General features: G+C 44.9%; 1 protein-coding gene across 1 annotated transcript in view; it reads left to right on the forward strand.

Moving 5' to 3' along the window:
* LOC144691099 (transmembrane channel-like protein 5) overlaps nt 1-21,755 on the forward strand; it is a 264,020-nt gene that overhangs the window by 235,013 nt on the left and 7,252 nt on the right. The window contains exons 22-23 of the mRNA XM_078559169.1: nt 18,560-18,646; nt 19,082-19,130. Of these exons, the coding sequence (XP_078415295.1) occupies nt 18,560-18,646; nt 19,082-19,130 (136 nt within the window). The remainder of the gene's footprint in view (nt 1-18,559; nt 18,647-19,081; nt 19,131-21,755) is intronic.

Genomic DNA, 21,755 nt, shown 5'->3' on the forward strand with positions numbered 1-21,755 from the left:
AGGTGACAGATATTTCAAAAAAAAAAGATCAATTTCACTTGAAATATTCAACATGACAAAGATGCACCTTGTGCAGTTCCAAGCACTTGCATTACTTGCTGCACAACCTCACAATCTTTCCAACTTGGTCTCCACTATTTAGGATCTCTCACTTCCCATCCAACTGTTTCAGCTCTCGAGTTCAATTCACCAGTAGCTGGATTCCATCTGCAGTCCCCGGACATGGTTACTGCCAACAAGGTGCACATCTATGAACCCTGATCACAACAGTCCTGATGGCACAGAATCCATGAGGCGCTGTGGGCCATCAGCAGCAGCAGGATTGTACTCGAACACAATCTGTAACCTCATGGCCCGGCATATCCCCCACTCTACCATTACCATCAAGCCAGGGGATCAACCCTGGCTCAATGAAGAGTGCAGGAGGGCATGCCAGGAGTAGCACCAGGCATACCTAAAAATGAAAATAAGGTGTCAACCTGGTGAAGCCAAAACGCAGGACTACTTGCGTGCCAGAACAGCATAACAGCAAGTCATGGACAGGGCTAAACGATCCCACAATCAACGGATCAGATCTAGGCTCTGCAGTCCTGCCACATTCCGTCATGAATAGTGGTGGGCAATTAAAAAACTCATAAAGCTTGACACCATCCAGGGAAAAGCAGCCTATTTAATTGGCACCACATCCACAAACATTCACTCCCTCCACCACCGATGCACAGTAGCAGCAGTGTGTACCATCTACAAGATGCACTGCAGGAATTCACCAAGACTCCTTTGACAGTACCTTCCAAACCCAGGACCACTACCATCTAGAAGGACAAGGGCAGCAGATAGATGGGAACACCACCACTTGGAAGTTCCCCTCCAAGTCACTCACCATCCTGACTTGGAAATATATCGCTGTTCCTTCACTGTCACACCACATGGACTGCAGTGATTCAAGAAGGCAGTTCACCCCCATTTTCTCAAGGGCAACTAGGGATGGGCAATAAATGCTGGCCCAGCCAGTGAATGAATAAAAAAAGTCTCCTCAATCTCTCCTCATAGCACAATCCCACCATCCCAGGAATCAGGCTGGTGAACCTTCTCCTCACTCCCTCTATCTTTCCTTAGGTAAGGAGACCAAAACTCTACACAATATTCCAGGTGCAGTCTCACCAAGGCTTTATACAATTGCAGCAAGATGATTTTACTCCTGTACTCAAATCCTCTTGCAATAGAGGCCAACATACCATTTGCCTTCCTAATTGTTTGCTGCATCTGCATGTTACTTTTCAGTGACTTATGAACAAGGATACCCAGGTCCTTTGTTCTGACCAGGTGAGATGGAGTGAACTGGGTCCCCTCTATTCAACCTCAGTTGGTTGCAACAAAGATTTTAGTTTCTTTTTCACGAGGATATGCCTTTTCTGATTCCAAATGTGTTTAACTATTTATGCAGTGAGCAATAAGGAGCCAATCAAGCAAGGTTTTCTTGAGTTAAAGAAATAGTACATTTTTTAACCACTAAACCCGAGGAAAAATCATAAAAATGTGATGTCAAGCATGTGGCCCTCATGCAGTCATTCGAGCACACAGACACGCATGCATAGACATATCCACTCACACACACACACACACACACACAAACGGACGGACGGATGGACATGCACACACACGGACATGCACACACACAGAAATGGGCCACACACACGGACACACACACTCGGACAAGGACACACAAACTACATGCACATGGACACATACGCATACATATACGCATCAGAGATAAGGGAAGTTAGAGTCCAATTAAAAAAAGTTAAAAGGATATATGTTTAAGTGCCCTTTGATTGTCCTTGAGGTGTAGATTTTAAATGCTGCATCCAATTTGGATTAGCTGGTTTTGTGAATGTGGCCAGATGTAGAAGATGTTGCAATTATTACAAGATCTCAGTTTGTTTGTAGATTTTTAGTAAGTTTGCCTTCTGAAACAGGCAAGACACTTTTTCTAAAAGAGAGAGAGGAAGCTGTCAGCCTGGCTCCTCTGCTGACTCTCCCTGCAGTGTTGGCGGCCTGGCCTGTTATACTTCACCCATTGTGTATTTCCAAGGGGTTTTGGGTGGGTCTGTCTGTGGTGGCCATCGTTTCAATATCCAGCACTTTGTATTTTCATGTCTCTTCCTTAGACAGTGACAGGTTTTGATGGGTCTCTGAATTATAGGAAATTCCCTCTCTTCACACTCCCCTGAGGCTGACTTGTTTGCTTTTTCACCTTTACCTTGGAAGGTGGCCTTGCATTTTTAAGTAGTTTGTTCTGTCTCATTTCAAATTGCAAAATTTCCAGTCAGTTGAAAGTTTAAAAGACATATTTTCAAGAATAAAGGGGCAGAGCCTCATGACACCCTTCGGACATCAACACTTCCCAATCTTTCACTGTTTAAGAAATACTTTGTATTTCTGTTTTTCCTACCAAAGTGAATAACTTCACATTTTTCCACATTATATTCCATCTGCCATGTTCTTGCCCACTCACTAAGTCTGAAAAAATGACCCATTTATTCCTACTCTCTGTTTTCTGTTCATTAACCAGTTCTCAATCCGTGGAAGTGTATCACCCCAATCCCATGTGCACTAATTTTGTTTACTAACCTCTTGTATGGGACATCATCAAAAGCCTTCTGAAAATCCAAATGCACCAAATCCTCTGTTTCGGCCAATTACATCCTCAGCTTTGTCAAACACGATTTACCTTTCATAAATCCATAGTGACTCTGCCTATTCCTATCATTATTTTCTATGTGTCCAGCTATCACATACTTTATAATGGATTCTAACATTTTCCCTACTACTGATGTCAGGATTACAGGTCTCTCATTCCCTGATTTCTCTCCTTCCTTTCTTAAACAGTGGGGTTACATTTGCCACCTCTCAATCTGCAGGAACCATTCCAGAATCTATAGAGTTTTGGAAGATGGTCACCAATGCATCCACTATCTCTATATACAACACTCTGGGATGTAGATCAGCAGGCTATTGTCCAATCCACAATCCTTCACTCCTCCTGTCTTCAGTGTTCTGTTCCCTGCTCCCTGAGACTAAGTGCTGTCTCAGGGAAGAGCGCTGAAAGGTTTGTAAACTTAAAAAATAGAAAAATTAAAAAATTATTAACATGTCCCCCTCATGTGACAATGTCACACGAGATGGGACATGTTAAATATCAGTTAAATTTTATTAAAGATTTTCTAAACAGACATGAAACCTCATCCCACCAGTGGATGAGGTTTCATGTTTTTTCTTCTTCCCGCTGGGGCTCCTGGTCTGCCCACCAGCCTTAAGGTTGGCTGGGCAGGTCCTTTAATTGGGTTAATTAGCCTGTCAATGGCCTCAATTGGCCATTGACAGGTCGGCGGGTGGACAGCTGATTTCGCTGTCCGCCCGCCTTCCTGAATATTTAAATGGGGCGGGATGACATCAGGGGTTCCTCCCATCATCATCCCGCATCATTTTCCCGTCGGCGAGCGGGCCCCGCCCCCAAATCGCCAACGGTAAAATTCTGGCCACTGAGTTTTCTTATCTTCAGTTTCTGTAGACACCAGCTTGATGTATAGGGGCTGGAGGCTTTTCATACTTGTTAGATCTTAGAATTCCTTCCCCCTTACACATAACCTCATCTCCTTTACACAGGTTTCTCCCTTTTTAATGTAAATTCCATTGTCCCAATGCGTCTTTGCAACTTTGCTTTTACCATAAAATAAATCTTTCATAGTGCTCATAGTATCAGTAACCTTTGGGGAAAAATAAACACTGTTTGGGTTAGCCTCTGTTGGCTAGGTGTAACACCTTACCATCTCTTTGAAATTCAAACTACTCTGTTTATCTAAAATAGCAAATGTTCCTTACATCTTACATTCTAAATCTTCACCCATGTTTATGTATTTAGCATTTCAAACCTAGTTTCCCTTTTGACAACTCAAAAGCTCCCGACTCGCTGCCTGCAATTCAATTAAAACCCACACACAGACACCCCTACACGCAGAGAAACTAATCCAAACCCCACTATTAACCTACCTTTCCAATAAGTCAGAATAATATTATGAAAACAGAAACAGAAATACCTGGAAAAACTCAGCAGGTCTGGCAGCATCGGCGGAGGAGGGCACAGTTGACGTTTCGAGTTTATTGTGCTCTTCTCCGCCGATGCTGCCAGACCTGCTGAGTTTTTCCAGGTGTTTCTGTTTTTGTTTTGGATTTCCAGCATCCGCAGTTTTTTGCTTTTATCATAATATTATGAAAATTCTGATATTTTCATGACATGATTTTGGTTAGAGCTGTGTCAGTGCTATAGGAGGATAATGTGCTGCTATTTTGTCTCACTGAAAAGGGGGAAGAGAAAAGAAACCAAGTAAATATATCTTAAAGCCAGGCTTGAGAAGAGGGAAAGAGAGAGATGAAAACAGAAGAAAAAGGGAAGAAACAAATTAGATTAATAACAAATTTACATCTCACTTATTTTCATAAAAATCCATATTTCACAAAAAGCCCACATTACCATGAAGCTGGAGTATCTAGTCCACATGTTCTAATGCATCATGGTTCAATACTCATCCTGGTATTGTTTTTAGTTGAAATTAATGGATCAGACCATTAAATCTTTACAGTCAGGGAAATGTAAATGATGGTAGAGTGGGCCGGAGAGCTTTTCTTTTAACATCTGAGACGGTGGAGGATGGTAATTAAGCTGGGAGAGCATTAGAGTAATTGAGTTTGAAGGTGACAAAAATGTGAAAGAAGGTTTCAGTAACAGATGGGCTGAAATACGGATGTGACAGTGGCCAGGGAGAGCGATAGAATCAGTGCTCATTGATATGGAATCCCAATGGGGATCCAGGACAATAGCTTCAGCTTCCTAGTGTTTAGCTGGAGAAAATTGTTGCTCATCCAAAACTGAATTTCAGGAAATAGTCTGATGGCACATAGGCAGTGGGAGGGTGAAAACATGGTGGGGAGATTGAGCTGGCCATCATTAAGATTCATGTGAAACCGTCTCCCATGTTTGCAGATAATATCACTGCTGAGTTCCTACGAACAAAAAAAACTCCCCACACCATGTGTTCAAAACGTTATCCTTATTGCTATTTTTTTTTAAAACTGGAATTTTCTGCTGAACAAAGTAAAGATGGCTGCTACAAGTCACCTGACCACAGGGTGGCTCTTTGGCTGGGAGCTATGCCCAGGAGTTTCAAGAACAAAATAATTTTTTCTCAGCTTCTCTAATCTCACACTTCATTGTACAAACCCCTTGTAATCAACGAAAGCAGAGGAAGTGCAGACAAACTGGCTCCCCCAACCTGAACGATCACAAAAGAGAGAGATCGAAACTTGTTATACTGAAAGAGATGCTGATAACCAATTCATCTCCCTCCTAAGGAGGAACAATGGAACTCTGACCAGAAGCACAGAAACTGATTGTTAAGCTACAATTATTCATTAATAGGCCATGTCACATGATCCAAGCCTCTGGCCTTTTGGACAGTTTTAACATTACATCTTTGGGCCTCATGGTCAAGCTGCTGTTTTAATGCCCAACTGGTGAGCCACAAGGAAGCAGACTCCTCCAGGCAGAACAATAACTTGCCCATCTACCTTGGCTCTGCTGGAAGATTTTGTATCACTGCCTACAGAGAGCCAACTCAGTCTCTGCGTACCTACATCATCTTGTGGTATCAGTGGCAACTGAAAACGAATCCTACAACTCCAGTCTTCAGCCAGTTGACCTTGAACGCCTATGTGAAAGAATTCCTCTTTGGACCCTGACCTTGACACTCTGGAACTCAAGTGAACTAATATTCGTTTTTCTATGGCCCCCATACTGCAAAACTCCTTTTCTCTATGACCCCCACCTCCCTTTCCTGTTTGTATGCATAGAGTGGAACATTGCTAACACTCCTTTTTCCAGGTTTTGAATGTGAAAAATATCCTAACTCGAGTTTGCTGTGGACTATTAGTGAAATTGGATCACAAAAAAAACCAAGGGATTGGGACTGGCACCTTTCCTTAAAAAACTCATTCCAAACACTTCCTGCTTACAGGTGGGGAGAGGAGCTCAGTGCCATTCGACTGCCTTTCTCTCCCCTCCATCACAGAAATTGGGAGTTAAGGTCCGGGAAAGACCGATTTGAACCAAAAGTCGATCAAACAAGAGAAAATCCGACAAAAATTTTGACCAGAGTCCAAATCGTAAGACCACGAGCTGAATCTGTTATAAAAAGAACCAATTGGAAGCCAAGAGGAAAAATTCAGTGCCTGCTACGATTTTTAAAACAGGAAATTACCACAGCAAATTCCTTTCCCCTTACACTAAGAAAATGGCAACTTTCGATGCACAGATGTGTGTAAAACAAGGAGACCTAGACAGTGAAACATTAGCATTCCCAACACAGAACTGAAGGCCGTAGCTAAGGAGGTACAGTTGAAAGTACTCGGTTAGGTGAAAAGAAGGGAACTGATCCATTTGCTGGCCCAGCATTTGGACCTCACTTATCAACCAGATTGGGTAGATGAGGAGTCAACCCTGACTCCGAATCCCTTCTCCTAGCCAAATTCAAACTGGAAAAGCTCAGAATGTAGCTAGAGTTTCAGGAGAGAGAAAGAGAGAGTGAAAGCAAAATAGAGAGGGCAAGAGAGAGAGAGAGAATGAGAAGCTCAGGAAAGGGAAAGAGAGAGAGAAAGGGAGAGAGAGACAAATTCCAGCTCCGAATATTGGAAATGGAGTTAGCAGCTCAATGGAAGAGAGAGAGAGACCAGACAGCTGGAAGCTGTGAGGGAAAACCTCTCTGCACCCGGTAACAGGCCATATCTCCCCACCCTGGAGCCACTCTCTGAGTATGCTAGATTCATTTCCAAATTTGAAGAGGGTGATGTGGAGTCATTTTTCCCATTTCTAAGAAAGTAGCAGAACAGTTAAATTGGCCACCAGATATCTGGTTTTTAATTCAAAGGCAGCTGTCAGGGAGAGCCCTAGAGTCCTACTCCATGCTAATTCCTGATGTGTCCACTAATTAGGAACAAACTAAGGCTGCCTTCCTCTGTGCCTATGAGATATCACCAGCAATTCGAGATCGCTTGTAAGAAATCAACACAAACCTATGTGGAGTTCAATGGCTAAAACAAATCACATTCAACCAATGGGGCCAATCTTTAACAATCCAATGTACCTGTGAGGGATTGTGCAACTTGATATTGTTGTAGGAATTCAAAAACTGCTTACCCTCCGGCCTGTGGATACACTCGGGGGAGCAGAGAACCCCCACAGCCAGGGATGCAGCAGTCACAACAGCCAGCTACGATCTCGCCCATAGGCGTAGAAACTCAGGCAGACCCTTTCCAAACCACCCCCGGGACCATTGGAAAGATAAGATAGATGGGAAAGGCCCCCCACCCAGAAAGGAAAGTATGAATGAGGGTGCGAGAATTCCTCTTGCAGCCCGGAGACTGGTGCGTTCCCATTGTAATAAAATTGGCCATTCCTGACTGAATGTTGGAGGTTGAGAGGGAAGCCCATAGGTCAGGAAGGAATAGTCTCCCCAAGGATGCCCAATGTTTAGTGCAGCACAGGAGGCAGGAACCTTCACTGCAGGAACCAACAACCCCTACCCCCTGACCGAGGGCATGGCGCTGTGTGTGTCTGAGCCGGACAAACTCCCAGACAGCTTCCAGAGTTTTGTCCTTTCAGGGACAGGGTCCCCCAGTCCGTTGTCCTGCTCTGGGACACAGGTGCCACTCATTCCTTAATGTTGGACGGAAACATAAGCTGACTCCGCACCCCCACCCCCCCCGCCCCCCCCTCACCCCCGCCCCCCCACCCCAAGTCCTCCCTGAAGGCCAAGGTACTGATCAGTGGAGTGGGAGGGGCATCTGTGTCTGTCCCCCTCCACTGGGTCCACCCACAGTGTGACCTTGTTTCAGGCTCGTAACGGTGGGAATTGTCCCCGAACTACCTGTAACGGGAATCGATTTCCTCCTTGGAAACGATTTAACTGGCAGCAGAGTGTTAGCTAGTGAAAGAAAAGAGGCCCATGTCAGCCAGCGGGAATCTGCAGGGGTGCAGGGAGCTGGAGCATGTTCACAGACCCTAAAGGATGAAATAGAACCCGTAACAACTAAGGGGGAACCGCACGACTTTAACAAGGCCAAAGTTGGGCCATTCGAGTTACGAGAAGCCCAGGAAGGACCTGTAGAGTTTAAAACATACACCCAAAATGTCCCAGAAAGTGGGGTGGCAGATCCAGCAGTCCCAGAATTAAATAGGGACCAGGGCAGGAAAAGAGATAGTGAGGAGATGGCCCAGTTAGTCGAAGAGCCTGAGGGAAGGAAAATTATTAAAATGGGAAAGATATAGGTTAAAGAATTTCCTGAAGTGTGGCTGGTAAAACCCTTCTTTCCAGGTTTAAATAGGGATGAAGGGAGCTACCAAACAGACAAGCAGATAGTGAGTGAGATGCCTCACCCAGTTGATGAGCCACAAGGGAGTATAGCAGGAGCTGAACCTCCACTTGAGGGCAGTTGTGTTCCAGGTAACATGGAACAAGCAAGGAGAGCGGCCATTCCCAAGCCAAAGGAACAAGCGAAGGAGCCAATGATTGGTTTAGCTGATAGCTTTATGGCCAATTTAAATAAGCACCAGGAAAGTTCCCCAATAGACCCAGCAGGAAGGTGATGCCTCACTTAGTTGAAAAGCTACAGGGAAGTACAGTGGGAGCTGAACATCCACCAGAGGGCAGTAGTATTCCAGAGGACATGGAACAGCTTCGGGGAAACCCAGTCCCAAAGCGAAAGAGGAAGAGAGGAGGAGTAAGGAGGAATTTCAGGGAGACAGAGGTGAAGCTCCTGTTGACCTGCCCACTATCCGACTAACCAACAGAGAAATCCAAACGAGATTGGACCCCATGTTCACCCACCTTGATGCAGAATCACGAGGCAGCCCCTACATTTAAAACGACCCGTGAAAACAAACCAGACTGCGGTTTGTGGAATGGGTGTGGGAGAGACCCCTCCATAAGGCAACATCCCCACCATCCGGGCCCAAAACAGCTGGCCCAGGTTCAGGGAAAGACCAAGCACGTGCTGCAGTACCAGGCACGAGAGGCGTGCAGGAGTAACTGGAATCCCCCAGTTGTCCTTACGCACAGGCCGGACACTGAACTGGAATCCCTGAAGGAGGCCAAGGCCACAGTAAAAGCTCCCAATCTCCTGGCAATCCACTGGATCCCAGTGCCTGGGATTGAATAACTGAATCCACAAGTTACCAAGGTGGACAGGGGAGGGTTAAGCTGGACAAGAGCAGCTCAGTCCTCCAGTCAAAAGACTCCGCAGTTACAGAGAGAGAGACAGAGAATTCCCCTCCAGGTATCCCAGAGCAGCTTGACCATTATTAACCACCTGGGGCAGGGTTTTTCCCTGGTTGGGCGGGTCCAGGAACAGTCGCGAAGCTGACCACCTCCCGTGATGGGGCCCCGACATCGATTTCACACTAACTGCCAATTAACAGCCAGGCAGCATGAACCACACGCACTGCAGCGCTGAGCACTGCTGGGGGTGGGAGGAGGGCCAGCATGGAGGTTTGTGTGTACACACAGGGGTGTGTGTGTGTGAACTGAAAGCTCCATGAGGCACAGAGCTGACTCAGGCAGCTGAAGATTTTTAAAATAAAAAATAAAACATTTACAAATGTTAAAAACAGGGGCATCTTATAAATGACATTTCAACATTTTTAAAATTTCTAATTCCTTTTGGAAATCTCATCCCTCCCGTGAATGAGGTTTCATAAAAAAACTCAATGTCTGTCTGGCTGATGCGTCTGCCTGTCCACTGTAAGGCTGGACAGGCAGCGAAAATTTTAATTCAATTAATGCTTAAATGGCCTTAATGGGCCTGTTAATTGTCGGTGGGCGCGCTGCGGTCTCCCGGGCAAGCTCGGCAACTGAAATATCATGTGAGTGCGCGATGGTGTCGGGACACTCACCCGACATCGTCACACATCATTTTACACTCGAGTGGGTCAGGCACGCGCCCACCCACTCAGCGAAATATTCAGCCCCTGAATGCTAACCACTGCTTTTTTATTCATTCACGGGACGTGGGCTTCGCTGGCTGGGCCAGCATTTATTGCCCATCCCTAATTGTCCTTGAGAAGATGGCGGTGAGCTGCCTTCCTGAACCGCTGCAGTCCATGTGGTGTAGGTACACCCACAGTGCCGTTGGGGAGGGAGTTCCAGGATTTTGACCCAGCGACAGTGAAGGAACGGCGATATATTTCCAAGTCAGGATGGTGAGTGACTTGGAGGGGAACTTCCAGCTGGTGGTGTTCCCATTGATGTAAATCCCAGGTAAAGCCCCCAGACCCTTTAGACAATACCTAATCAGGATTGGAACAGGCACTGAGTTCTGAAATCAAAATCTCTGCCTATGCCTGACCTCCAACAGAGAAAAGATACGGAACTCTAGTCCCCAAAGGGCCTTGCCCCAATAAAGACAGATCTTGAATGGTCCCAGGTCAACCTAAACATTACCTACATCGCAGGGATGGACAATGTCCTTTCTGAGCCCCTGTCCCGGGTTTAAATTCCAGAGATGCAGCAGTGAACTGACATTGCCCCTGCTCACTGTGTGTTTGACTTTCTAGTCTGAATGAGAGAATGGCTGCAAACCTCCTCACTTCTCAGTTTTCCTTTGCAAGACCACATGAAATAAAGCGAAATAGAATTCATTTCTCCCCCCACCACCGAGGGTGAGAGGATTGCTGGAAAAAAGAAACATGTGAAAGCTTTCTTCTTGCACTCACCATGACTCTCGCAGGAATAACTTGTAGTTTTCCCCATTATGTTGGTTTTCTTGCAAGTGTCCTGATGAGTGTAAGACGAAAAGCTTCGACATGTCTTTTTTTTTCAGAAACTCTCCAGTTCTGTTCTCCAAATGGCTTTTTGTTTGGTGAGAGGATTGTTGGGTCGCTCCGACACGAAAAGAAACCCAATACTGTATGTTCAAAACTTTATCCTTATTGCTTTTTTTTCAAAACGGCCCTCAGTCGAGGGTGATATTGGTGTAGCGGTGATGTTGTTGCACTGGTATCCAACAACCCAAGCTAACCCGCTGGGGATGTGGGTTCAAATCTCACCATAGCAGCTGGTGGAATTTAAATTCAATTAATAAATCTGGAATATAGAACTAGACTCAGTAATGATGACTATCATTAATTGTTGTAAAAACCTATGTCCTTCAGGGAAGGAAATCTGCCGTCCTTACCTGGTCTGGCCTACATGTGACTCCAGACCCACAGCAATGTGGTTGTCTTTTATCTGCCCTCTGAAATGGCCGAGCAAGTCACTCAGTTCAAGGGCAATTAAGGATGGGTAACAAATGCTGACTTTGCCGGTGACGCCCACATCCCAGGAAAGAATTCTTAAAAACTCAACTGCCTCCAGAGGCAATGGGCCCAACCCCATCCTGGAACAAACATATGGCAGCAGGAGCCTGGAAAGGAGGCAGGTCTACCAGCTCGAGAAATTTCCCAACTCTACCTTCTCACCTCCTCCACAAAAATCCAGCCCTTGTATTTTGCGCATTCACCCAGCTTGAGGCAGCCACACTCATAGGTGGCCATCAGCATGGGGGAGACATTGGGGATGTTTCTCTCCCTCTTATCTAGAGATTTGCACATCAACACAGTCCATTTTTGACCCCCAAATAAAGCAGAAGATGGTTTGGGTGACCAGTGTGCTGCAGGAGAAAGGTTTAGGCCAGACCTGTGTCACATACGGTAACAACATGAGTACCTCACACCTCATGACCAGATTCTTACTCACAAAGGAGAAGGAACATTGTTCCCACATGCCCAACTCCCTCTTTGACCCAGGCTATAAACTCTTCCCAGTTGTTTGACATGCCCAGGCCCATCTAAACCATATCCCAAACACCTTCAGGCAGTCTGACCTGACGGTGAAGGGGACAAAGGATCAGTCTGTCCATTTCCCAAAGAACATGGCCTCGCTCCTGCTGCGATTCTAGAGACCACTGATTTTTTTTTACCAAAAATATATTTTATTCATACATTTTGTAAAAGTACATCACATAACTATTGAAAGCTGATATTACATAATGTGCAAATCAGATCCGTTTCTCTCGATTTGTGAGTGGTGCCCTGCGCTCCCTCATTACACTTATACACACAGATTATATTTGCAATATACATTTCAGTGTAACAGCCCGCACTGTACGATGGTGGGAGGGCCTTTCTCCAATTGCCAGAGCCCACAGATACTGAGGCTAAATTTAGCTTCTTTAACACCTTCCCAGCTAAGCTCAGCTAACTGAATATAGACTAGGGATCAAACTAGTGCTTTCCTGGTCTGTTTGGTTGAACTACTCACTAACTAAATTTGTCTGGATTATCAGCAAGTTGGAAATTATCAGCGAGTTATTTTATCACTGGGAACAACACAGCTGAGTTCACACAATACGCAGCCCGTGGGGAGAATCAGAATTAACACTGCAAGGTGACACTGATCTTTCTCAGCATGATTCAGCAATGATGTTGGACATATGTGAATAGGATCATAGGCTCATTGCAGTTCATTGTGGGGAGATTTGATTGGTTTCTCCTTTTCCTGATGTCACTGGGCTACCTGTAGGAAGCCACACCATTCTGACCAGCTCAGATATGTGATTTTCTGGAGCTGGTGTTTTCTTCATTGTCAGATATCACTCGGCAAGATGGGAGCTTGTTCAGACGCAGGCAGCAGTGAGCTAGGCTGGTCCGGGTCGATCCGAGGTGGGGCTCCCTGTGGTTTACTCAGAGCGTCCATTATGTTCACTTGTCCGCTGCCATCGCCATGTGAGTGTAGGATAAGGGAGTGGCAGGTCAAAAGTCAGTTGAACATTTTGACCAACAATGGCAGCTGATACTCTCCAGGCTATCCCATAATACTCTGTGTTGGGAATCACCATCACTGGGAGAGCCCAGGCAATGAATGATAAACAGATGAGAAACAATGAAGCCTGCAGACCAGACGGTGTTCCAGCTGAGGTCTTCAAAGATGGCGGATGGTTGCTCTCATCGAGACTCCAAACATTAACCCTAATGATCTGGGACGAGAAAGAACAAATGTCCTCAGAGCATTAACCTGGACCTTGGGATTAATATTACCCCAATGCCACCATCTCCCCAATGATGAAGGAGAGATTCTGGACTATGTTGAACGTTTCCCATACCTTGGCAGCCACCTCTCTCAAAATGCCGCCATTGACGCGGAGATTCAACAGCAGATCAGCCTTCGACAAACTACAGCAGCGAGTCTTTGACAACAAAGACTTCTGCAAGTCAACAAAAGTCTTAGTGCACAGAGCAGCTGTTGTCACCATGCTAACCAGTTCCACAAGCATTCAGGCAAAAGTCTTGCAAAATCAAGTTTGATGGACTGGACACTGTGTCCGGTCGGCCGAAAAGTGTCTCCCCGACAAGGTCCTGTTTTCTCAACCCTCAAATGGCCAACATGCCAGGGAAGGACAAGGAAATCGCTTCAAAGACACTCTGAAGCTCTCCTTGAAGCGCAGTGGCATTGACGTTAATGACTGGGAGGAACTTGTTACCGATCATTCAAAATGGCAGCAACTTGTCCATCGAGCTGCGTCACTGAGTCACAAGGTCTTAATGGTGGGGCAGAGCGGCAACAGACAAGGAAAGACAGGAAAGCAAATCCTGCAGTCCGGGTCCCACTACCTTGTGGGACGTCCTGCCCCATGTGCTCGAAGATCTGCAGATTGGCCTGTTCAGTCATATGAAGACCCATGGCAGAAATCTGTGCACCTGGGTGGACTTCATCCTTGAATCGAGGGACAGTGTTTTATCTAGGCTGACACTGACCCTCCTATTCCATGTGCCTCAATTTTTTAAACAGCCTTTTATGTGGAACTTTGCCAAACACTATCTTAAAATCCAAAAAGACAACATTCACTGCATTCCCTTCATCAACCTTCTGTGTTACTGCATCAAAAAATTCAATTCGATTAGTCAAGCATGATCTGCTTTTTACAAATCCGTGCTGGCTCTTGTTAATTGACTCAATCTTTTCCAAGTGTCTTAGTTTTTTCTCTGATTATTATTTCTATAACTTTATCCATCACTGATGTTACACTGACTGGTCTGTAATTGCTAGGACTGTCCTTACAGCTTTTTTTGAATAAGGGTGTCACATTTCCCACTCTCCAATCCTCTGGCACCTCCCCCGTATCCAGGGAAGATTGGAGCCATTCACTATCTCCATCCCCACTATCTTCAGCAACCTGTAATGGAAGGCATCCAGACCAGGTGACCAATCCACTCTAAGCATAGCCAGCATTTCCAGTACATTCTCCATATCAACTTTCACCTCATCCATTACCTCAACTGCTTCTCTCAATATTTTGAAAGATTCCTCTTCCTTACTGGACAATTAAACAACTCACTGGAGAACGAGGTTCCACTAATATCCCCAACCTCAGTGATGGAGGACCCCAGCACATCAGTGCAAAGGACAAGGCTGAAGCATTTGCTACAATCTTTAGCTAGAAGTGCCGAGTGGATGATCCATCTCGGCCTCCTCCAGAGGTCCCCAGCATCACAGATGCCAGTCTTCATCCAATTCGATTCAGTCCACATGATATCAATAAACGGCTGAAGGCACTGGATATTGCAAAGGCTATAGGCCATGACAACATTCTGGCAATAGTACTGAAGACTTGTGCTCCAGAACTTGCCACACCCCTAGCCAAATTGTTCCAGTACAGCTACAACACTGGCATCTACCCAGCAATGTGGAAAATTGCCCAGGTACGTCCTATACACAAGAGGCAGGACAAATCCAACCCAGCCAATTACCACCCCATCAGTTTACTCTCCATCATCAGTAAAGTAATGGAAGGGGTCATCAACAGTGCTATCAAGTGGCACTTGTTTAGCAATAACCTGCTCACTGATGCTCTGTTTGGGTTCCACCAGGGTCACTCAGCTCCTGACCTCATTACAGTCCTCATTCAAACATAGGAAAAAGAGCTGAACTCCAGAGGTGAGGTGAGACTGACTGCCCTTGACATCAAGGCCACATTTGACCGAGTGTGGCATCAAGGAGCCCTAGCAAAACTGGAGTCAATGGGAATCAGGGTGAAAACTCTCCGCTGGTTGGAGTCATACCTAGCACAAAGGAAGATGGTTGTGTTTGTTGGAGGTCAATCATCTCAGTCCCAGGGCATCACTGCAGGAGTTCCTCAGGATGGTGACCTTGGCCCAACCATCTTCAGCTGCTTCATCATAAGATCAGAAACTGGGATGTTCGCTGATGATTGCAGAGTGAGTCCTCAGATACTGAAGCAGTCTGTGACTGCATGCAGCAAGACCTGGACAACCTTCATGCTTGGGCTAATAAATGTTAAGTCACATTCGCGCCACACAAGTGCCAGGCAATGACCATCTCCAACAAGAGCGAATCCAACCATCTCCCCTTGATGTTCAATGGCATTACCATCACTGAACCTGCCCCCTCATCCCTAGTTGCCCTTGAGAAGGTAGTGGTGAGCTGCCTTCTTGAACCGCTGCAGTCCATGTGGTGTAGGTACACCCACAGTGCTGTTAGGAAGGGAGTTCCAGGATTTTGCCCCAGCGACAGTGAAGGAACGGTGATATATTTCCAAGTCAGGATGGTGAGTGACTTGGAGGGGAACTTCCAGGTTGTGGTGTTCCCATCTATCTGCTGCCCTTTCCCTTCTAGATGGTAGTGGTCGTGGGTTTGGAAGGTGCTGTCGAAGGAGCCTTGGTGAGATTCTGTAATGCACCTTGTAGACGGCACACACTGCTGCTGCTACTGTGCGTTAATGGTGGAGGGCGTGAATGTGGTTAAGTGTTTAAGAATGTTTAAGTGTCTATAGATGTTGATGATATGGATTTCCAGAAGGCATTTTCTGGGAGTAGATAGAGAGAAACTATTTCCTTCAGTGAGAAAATCCAGAAAAAGGCACAATTTAAAATTGGAGCTAGAACATTTAAACATGAAATCAGAAAGAATTTGTCACAGAAAGGCCAGAATAAATATCAAATTCACTTCCCAAAAGCTTGTCAAAGGATCAATAGCTGGTAAATGGAGCTGGAATACAGTTCATGGTCCAATTGAATGGTGAAAAGCGGCTGAATGGGTTGAGTGGGTAGTTCCTATTCCTATGATCCCAGATATATTCCATCAATTGTTCCTTGCAGCTATGAAAATCCTTCTAGTCTATAGAACGGGATAGCTCTCCGCCTGTCCCTTTGTTTCTCTAGTTCCATTGCGAAGGTATGAATTGATGGTTTGTCCTGAATAGAGGATCAACCAACTTGCTGATGCAATAGTGATCTGTTCCCTCATTAATATAACAGAGGCCACCAGAGGTTACCTGCAAGGATTCACTAGTAAAGAAATTCAATGCAGGGATGGCTTCAATGGTACAAATAGTGCTGTTCTTGTGATAGAAGGTGGGCTACAGGTTTCCATATAATCCCCAGTAACTTCTGGGGAAATCACAACTTTCTAAAGCACTGACATTCGAAAGATCGAAGATTAAATTAGTTGCTCTCAGCCAGGGAATTACAGCAGGTCTTGGAACCCTTAGGATAGAGAAGGTAATAATCACATTGTGACCCAGCTCCTGAGCTCTAAACAGTAAATACTAGGAAGTATGTCACTGAAAATGACGGGATTGGGCTCAGTTTTGACGTCTTTCACAATTGCCAACACTTAACTGTTTAGACTCACTCATCAAAATGGTTATTTGGGTGAAGTAATGGAATCATACCCAATGAGAATATACCTGGTCAGAGTATACCCGGTCAGAGTATACCCATTGAGAGTATACACGGTGGGAGTATACCCTGGCAGAGTATACCCAGTGACAGTATACCCTGACAGACTAAACCTGGTAAGAGTATACCCTGACAGAGTTAACCCGGCGAGAGTATACCCTGACAGAGTATACCCAGTGAGAGTATACACTGATGGAGTGTACCCGGCAAGAGTATACCCTGACAGAGTATACCTGGTGAGAGTATACCCTGGCAGAGTAAACCCGGAGAGAGTATATCCTAACAGGGTATACCCGGTGAGAGTATACCCTGGCAGAGTAAACCCGGAGAGGGTATATCCTAACAGGGTATACCCAGTGAGAGTATACCTTGATGGAGTGTACCCAGTGAGAGTATACCTTGATGGAGTGTACCCGGTGAGAGTGTCCCCTGACGTACAAAGAGATAACTGAAAGAAAAGTGACCTATAACTGTGCAGCCACAGTTTGAAATAAACTTAAAGATTGTGGTGAGAATATGCAAATACTTTGACAAACGTGAAACTGTCACTGGTGTTGTGGTAATCTTGAGAACATGTGCCTAACATTCCCTGTATCCACCTGAGACGCACCTGACTTTAGTTGTTGACCTAATTTTTGTTAATTCAATAAGTTATGGACACTGACGGGAATCTTCACTGTAGAATAGGCCCTGAAGATTGAGGTTTTTTGTCACTGGCAGTTGCCCTCGGGCAAGTTCTTATAGGGATTGTCAACTGCTCCACTTGGAACTAGGTCACTGCAGGAAACTCCCAGGAGGACAGCAGAACCGCTTTAGGAATGTCCTCAAAGCATCCCCGAAGAGGTCAAACATCCCCACTCACTCGGGGGAGAGCCTGGCTTGTGACTGACCGGAATGGAGAAGGTTCATTTGGAAAGGCACCAAACACATCGAGAGATGTGGCAGAGTTGGTAGATCGCACATTGACTCAGCCAGTTCAGAATCCATCGAACCAGAATGGAAGCAAATCATCCTGAATCCCAAGGGACTGCCTGAGAGAAGATGATCAGAAGAGGTTTGGAAGAGTGGTGATTGGAGGATAGCAGTGGCCAGATGGGGGCAGAAGTAGAGGGGAAGGTGGCAGACAGGACCAGAGGCAGGAGTTGAGATTGTGTGCAGGTGGGGGAAAGGGGATGAGTGGTGTCCAGCAGTGACCTGTCATTTCAATGTGGGGTTTTGAAGATCATTTCCTCCTCCTCCAGACTTTGAGGACTTACCTTTTTGGTGGTGGCTGTAGTTGACCCTTTCTAGACCACTTGCACGGCCACATGCAGACTTGCTTTTCCTGAATGCAGCCAGTTCCTGCACTGGCCTTGGCTGCAACACAGCAAACCCCAGTATTGCAGACGGCCGCAAATAGCCGTTAAACCTTCATCAGCACATGCAAAGGGCCTAATGTCTGTTTTTGATGCAAGTCCAAAATCAGTGTGGCAACCAACTCACTTGCAGCTGATGATGAGTGTGCACCTTCTGCTCACTATAGGAGAGGCTTAAAATCCCCAACGAATGGTTCAATCGAATTCCTAGGACGTAATGCTGGCTCTTACTTGGCCTTCAGTAATCCTTTCTAAAAAAATACAGTTTATTATATTTTAATGGGTTTGATCACCTGGAGCTGTGGGTAAAAGAAAGACAGACACGAGATTTTAAAGGCAGGATTGTTTGTTTCCTCTGTAGCCGGGGACTGTTCGAAGCTACAATACTCTGCTTCCAGGATATGTTGAGGAAAAATCCAGCCTCGTTCAGAGAGAGAATTATTCGGAGGTAAGGAGCAAATAAGAAGAAATAAATACACGATGAATTACATAAATAATTCAATGACAGACATATAAATAGCTGCAATGATGACAAAGGTGCTCTCCCTGAGCAACCTGTAATCATTACACCAGCCAAAAAATCAAATTATAGACTTGAAATCACATGGGTAGGAGCAAGGAGTTAAATTAAATCGAAAATGTTTGAACAGCTTTGGGTGTTTCGTTTGCTGCCAATGCCTAAGTCAATGTCCGTGTCCTTGAAGCACAAACCAAAGTATTAAAGTCGATGTAATCATTTTAAATCTATTAAGCAAGTACATTGAGTTATGGAAAATAATAGGAAACATGTACTAATCACACTGAATCTGCTGTAACCCTTTTTATCCTGACAAAAATATCATCTTTCAAACCTTTTAATCATTTTCTTTCAACTTATATTTAGCCTCACTGGCATCTTGAGACAAGAGAAGGGACCGATGACCAGAAACAAAGTAAGTGCAACAATGACAGAAATAGGTTTTTCTCCAGAGATAGTTTCATCCCCTTACTACACGGCAGAATCACAGAATCCCACTTACAGCCCCTATCCTGTCACGTTCACCGATCAAATTATGTATCTGTGCAGCTCTGATTGAGTTTGTTGTGGAACAGGGAGCTGAATTTTCATCTCCTGCCCGAGAGGTGGGAGGACTGACAATATGGTGGTGGGGTGGGGGGAACCAGCTGCCACTGCAGCTCCTCCCTCCCCCGCTTTAACAGGGCCTGTCTACCCGGCTCCGATCTCCCCAAACAAACTCACCGCTCTTCCAGGGTGCCTCGGTGATGCTGCTGCACTGCCTGTCCTCTGATTGGGTCAACAGCTCAGGTGTGGGCCAACCGCCACCCTCAATTGGACAGTGACCCCAGTGACAGCCTGTTCATTGGCTACTGCCAGCAAAACGTTCCCCCCCCCCCGGGGTCCCGCTGCCCACCGGAGCCGGGTCAGCTCCTGCTTTTGTGGTCCCAATGGTGAGACTTCAGCTTTCACTGGAAAATTCATCCCAATGGGATATTAAACTTATTTCGCACAATACTTAATAAAACATGATTAATAATAGTGTTGTATTCACCTGAAACTGGAAAGGATCAAATAATACTTTGTTGAAAACATAACAGGATTGATTTAAGGGTGTGCCTCTGGAAACCTTAGTCCGTAAGTTTCTAACTCTCACACTATTCAGTGTCATTATTTTGCAGTCCTCTGTTACTTGAATTTATAAGAAGATCAAATGATTTATTTTTCTTAGATTCTTAACCATCATACTTCATTTGCTTGATATATTTCATTTAGCTTTTACAGTTTTGAAGAAAGATTGCATAAACTCCAAAACACAGTTTGGGTCCCAGACTCACCGCCAGTGAATAAATCAGAAAGGATAATGAACATTTTATAACAGTCCAGCCTGTGGACATAGTGAGGCCACGTTCTCAAAATAAAGAACACCAGAATATATGGATAGCTGACCAAAGGCATAAACCTAGTTATCACGAAGGATGATTAAAGTGGATGAATTAAAGGCTGAGTGAGCACAAACTGAGGCCCAGTACACTATTTTGTTTTGATCAATTTTTCCGTTTCAAAGCTAAATATAAAAACTAGATTTAACCCGAATGCAAATACGAGAAGAGCCTACAAGTTAGGCTGGGGAATGTTGGTTTTACAGGATGGTGTGCCATTCAAAGGCCTCCAAATAGCAGTCAGTAAATATGTGCGCACTCCTTGCCTGTACACAGAGTGTCGAATAGAGAAGGCAGTGGCACCATGTCAGCACTAACAAAATATTCCCAGGCCCAATATCCGGAGAACCTTGGACCTCACCAAACTGTACCCCCTGCACCCCCACCTCCAGCTCCCTGAATGCTCCTACATTTCTAGGCCACTGACCTTTAGCCCAAAATTTAGCTTGGATGTGACTTTGATAACTCATTTTTTGTGGGCTAGTCCATTTCTCTGTCAGTTATATGGTCTGATACAATTTGAACTTTTCTAACAGCTCTAGTTATAGGGATATAAATTATCTGTTCAAAACATGTTACTAAAACATTGTGGGATTTATAAATCACTTTCATTTTCATTGTTGGGTTAAGGATTTTTTCTCTATACAGCCTTATTTTTTTATTTATTCTTTCATGGGATGTGAGCTTCGCTGGCTGGGCCAGCATTTATTGCCCATCCCTAATTGCCCTTGAGAAGGTGGTGGTGAACTTTGTTCTTTAAGGTACAATGTGGTAATATACCACCCAGTCATTGCAAAGAGAAAGGCTTAAGCAACTTTTTGCAAACGTAAACACGTCTAATGTTTGCTTGACAAAATCATGTCAAAGAATCAGAATGCAGAACTCTTCAGCTCATTTCATGGATTGTGTAAACGTTTTACTTAAACTTATTTGTTATATTTTATGGTTGCATAAAATATGAGTTAATGTCATGTGACCAATTTATTTACAGGAATTAAATGTGCCTGCAGCAAAATCACTAATAAAGTTTTGGAAACAAATGCATACAATAACCAGTAAACATAATAAGTATGGCCCATGATGGATGAGGAAAAACAATTATTAATACAACTGAGGAGGTTTCAGATGTTACTGACCAAAAGCATTTTATAATATCAGCAACCAGGAGAAACAAGAGTATTAAATTTGAGGTGTAACGTCTGAGAGCAATCACTCTGTATACAAGAATTTACAATGCCTGCTGTCTGAGTGATATAACGGCCCTAGAGTTCCTGCATTGGGGGAAAGTGGGAAAGAAATTTCCCACATATAGGGGTCCTGAAATTAGGAGTGGAACATGTCTCCAATTTCATCTCATTCAAAGTGCCACCTTAAATTCTGGAATCAAGAGGGGGCAAATCTTCAGTGTGCTCCCTTCCCTCTCACCCATCCACCATGTTACCAAGGGGGAATGAATCCAGGGGAACACCTGGGAATTCAGCATTTTACACATTTTTAAGGCATCAATAGAACTCCACCAGCCAAGAGATGGTGTTGAGTTCTACTGAGGCCAATGGGAAGGCCCCAAAAGTTTTCTAAGGTCATTGATGCCAGAAGAGACCATTGAAATGTTTGTAAAT

This window comes from Cetorhinus maximus, chromosome 15 (genome assembly GCF_964194155.1).
Source record: "Cetorhinus maximus chromosome 15, sCetMax3.hap1.1, whole genome shotgun sequence".
Lineage (NCBI taxonomy): Eukaryota > Metazoa > Chordata > Chondrichthyes > Lamniformes > Cetorhinidae > Cetorhinus > Cetorhinus maximus.